At 37.4% G+C, this 3,860-nt stretch overlaps 1 protein-coding gene across 6 annotated transcripts in view; it reads right to left on the bottom strand.

The window, feature by feature from the left end:
- Nucleotides 1-1,086, bottom strand: part of ate1 (arginyltransferase 1) — a 57,000-nt gene extending 55,914 nt beyond the window's left edge. For all 6 annotated transcript variants that reach the window (XM_081725100.1, XM_081725101.1, XM_027028026.3 and 3 more), the window contains exon 1: nt 929-1,086. In XM_081725100.1, the coding sequence (XP_081581226.1) occupies nt 929-1,028 (100 nt within the window). In that variant the 5' untranslated portion in view covers nt 1,029-1,086. The remainder of the gene's footprint in view (nt 1-928) is intronic.
- Between the last annotated feature and the right edge of the window lie 2,774 nt (nt 1,087-3,860).

Raw genomic sequence — 3,860 nt, forward strand, 5'->3', positions numbered from 1 at the left:
AATCTACTGCGACTCAACGACCATAAAAAGTGAGATGCCACTAGCAATTAAAAGCCAACACTCCACGGCTAAAAATAGTTATAGTTAGCCATCTAGTTCAGAGAGAGTGAAATTGTGCTTTTCGATTTTCCTAACTCTCACTTCTAGGTTACACAACTATACAATTGATTACACAATTAGCGAATGATTCTTAACTGCCCGGCAAGAATATTCAGAATCTGTAGATAGCAGGCTAGCTAGCTTGCAAAGACAGCTAGCTATCTATTCTAGCTATCCCAGCTAGCAAGATATGAAACCTCTGGTTGTATACATAGTATAAAACAAACGTTAAGAAGGATAAACTTTAGGCACTCCAGGAATCTGTTGCTGAAGCACATTTCGTCTCGATCCCATGGATTCACCGCCTACCACTATGTTAACCTAGCTTAGCTATGTAGCGTTAGCAAATTCTCGGGAATAATTTGTTACGTTGGAGTAAAAATGGATGCAGTTCAGTTAGTTAGCTATGGATATATCCGTTAGTATGTCACAGCTGGCTAACTAACACTACATACGATTTCTTTATCTAAACAACAGAATAGTGAGTGGTGTTATTTTAGGAAAATAAACAAATGACAAGATAGGCAAGTCTTGCTAACAAAGCTCGCTCGCTGAATTAGTGAGCGGTTAGCTAGCTGAGTAGCTAGCCATTTCCTCAAAGTCATTGAAACACAAAAAAATACCTTCATTGTTCAAACTAAATTACTTGACTAACCAGATAGCAAACGAGCAAGCAGTCTGTACAAATTCTGCTGTCCTGGGCGAATGACGTTGGGAATTAAGCCAGCGCTAGCTACCCTAAATCAAAGAAGCCACACTGGTATCTCTGCTAATCGACACGTTAAGATAAAAAACAACGATTTAACCACAAAAATGCACTGGCACTCACCGTGTGAAAAATTGCCCTTTTTGTTTTTGCAGTAACCACAACGATGGCCATCATCTCCTCCAAGATATTCCACTATACTATGTGACCCACCAGTAGCCATGTCTTGTGGCTTCTTACCACAAACTGGCAACGTAAAAAGACCAGTCACAAACCAGCCAGCTAGAGGGCGGGCATGTCGTAATCGATACGCAGACGGCATGTTTTGTTTGAAACCAATCTAAAAAAAACTGACTAAATGCCCCCAGTAATTTAAGCACCGTCAAGGTCAAACCGGTAACTACATGGTACATTAATGCATTGAAAGAGAAGTAGCCTATGAAATCACATCCAATGTTAACAACTCAAGTAAATGCTCTAACATTTTATTTTTAAGTATCAATTTCATATGCTAAATATGAACTATTCTATTGCATATGTGACTAAAAACAAGATATAGCCCAGAGGTGCACAACTCCGCTTTTTTGGGGGGAGTCCAACTGAGCTGTGAATGGCTGACGTTACGGCCACCGCTGTTCTGGATTTGTTTTGTGCCTCTTTGCTTTCAGTTTTGTGCTGCAGGTCGTACAGGAGATGGCGTTGTGACAAGAAGCGTGGCTTGTCTGTCATGTCACCGGTAGATTATGCTCGAGATCTGATTGGTCGACAGTTTCGTGAGCTACCGGTTAAATACCCCAGCAGAAAACGTTCTGGTACCCTGTACTCTGTTGAGCGGTAGCCGCAGGACTCGTCATAAGTTCGTCGTAGTAGTAGGGGCTTCAATAGGGCCTTATGAGATCGTAATGAGTACTTTGTAATAGGTTCTTCCAGCATGGTCTTATGAGATTGTACTGAATTTTGTGTGATAAGGCCATAAAAAGAATCTAAGAGACATTAGAATGCTTTGTAAAAACCTTTGTGGCCCACATGTCATCCATGTGAGCCCACTCTGGGTTATTGATGGGCTGATATTTGGGCCCCCTTTGCACAACCCATGTGAGGCCGACCTACAGTGTGTTCATATGGACCTACCCTCCACCACAGTGTGTTCATATGGGCTCTGTATTAGAGATGTGTGTATATATATATATATATATATATATATATATATATATATATATATATATATATATATATATATATATAAATTTATTGTGAGTAGGTGAAATTAAATATTGTTCTTATAATATGTTTCTAGAGTTTAAGTTTAATGTTTATTTGGCCAGGGAAAGTTTGCATATTTTAACTAAGTGGTTAAAACTAAAATTAACTTTCCTGTGATTATTTTTGGGGAGAAGCTTCCATATTGTTTTGGAAGGAAAAGAAATCATAGAAACCAAAAGAAACCATTGAAGAGGATGTTTATGGGGAATTTTCCTGCTAAAAGACAGGAAGTTTTTTTTTTCTTATATAAGGTTGATTGATATGGGAGACTTTATGATTGCTGGATTTTTCCTTGACTTGTAAATAGAAATTCTTTTTTGGGGGTTATTTTTGTTTGGGTTTTTTTGTTGATTAGATATGGTTTTCCTTCCTACTGCAGCACTGGGAGCCTTTTTCTTTTGTATCCCATTTGGAGTGTACCCATGTGTCTTTTCTGCCGGACCATTACAGGGGCTAAAGCAGGTGTCAGGTCTGACCCATGTGAGCAGTTAACCTTAGGCGCCACCATGGGCCCAGGATTATTGCCCATAAGGACCATATTTGTTGCCCACCTAGGCTCCAATATTATCCCACATAAGGAGATGACAAGGGGCCTTTACTGGTTATAGCTAATGTAAACAAATACAGGTTTTCTAAAACCGACCTCATGACATAAAATTTTACACTAGGATAAGATAGTAATAAACTTGTTAAATCTAGTCTAGCTTCCTTATTATTTTTAAATTAGGGTCAAGACAACCTGGCTACAGAGAAGCTTTTTTCCATATGCCATCAGACTCATGAACAGTTGAATACCTCACTGCAAATAAACTCCCCATAACATGCAAAATCTTTTTCATCTCAACTTTTTCATCTCAATCATGTTGTAATACTTCACCTTTATCTGCACTTTTCTGCCCTACCTTTTACCTGCAAATCTACATATTTATTTGTTACTTCATCATTCGACAACATCTTAACAATATGTGTGTGAGTGTGGTGGAAATATCTTCTATTGTACTGTGTACAAGTAACTGTGCAGGGTAAGCTACTGTAACCAAGAACCAATTCCTTGTAGGCATGAGCATGCTTGGCCAATAAAGACTGATTCTGATTAAACAAGTTTCATTTACAGTGTTAAACCTGTATGGAGTTTAATCATTGGAATCCATCTTGTAATGTATGATAGTTATAGTTGATAGTGTGATCGTATGATAGTTATAGTTATGTTAGTGTTAGCAGCTGTAGCTTATTGTACAGATACAGGGTGTTCCTAAGAATTTCTCCTTAGTACATTTAAGAACTGCTAATTTTTTTAAAAAGTCCCTTAGTAGAAATAATAAACAAAATGTATGGAATTTGCTTGTATATTCTAGTTACTCCTGTAGTCCCAGTACCTTTTATGTTTATCTGTTGAAGAACCTTTTGGTATTGGTTCTTGGAGAAATCAGTTAAGGTTAACCTTTTTTGAAAAGGTGGTCTGAAGAACCTTTAAAATTATTTTTAGAACCTTATTAATAGTTATATATGGAGCCAAAAATGGTTATTTAAAGAACCATTCACTGACAGACTTTTCGGGTAAACAAAGAGGTTCTTCTCTGGCATTGCTCCAAATAATCCTTTTGGTTCCAGTCAGCACCTTTATTTTTAAGAGTGTAGGCTTAAATCTAGATTCCGATATTTATCTTAATCAACTCCAAAAAAAATCGAAAGAGGCTCTGCTTCCAAAAACAGCAGAACAAATGTACTGTCGTATGAATTTCGTGAATTGATATGTGTAGATATTTTCCTATTTGTTTATCTATGTGTAAAT

This window comes from Electrophorus electricus, chromosome 12, assembly GCF_041902795.1.
Source record: "Electrophorus electricus isolate QZ-2024a chromosome 12, ASM4190279v1, whole genome shotgun sequence".
NCBI lineage: Eukaryota > Metazoa > Chordata > Actinopteri > Gymnotiformes > Gymnotidae > Electrophorus > Electrophorus electricus.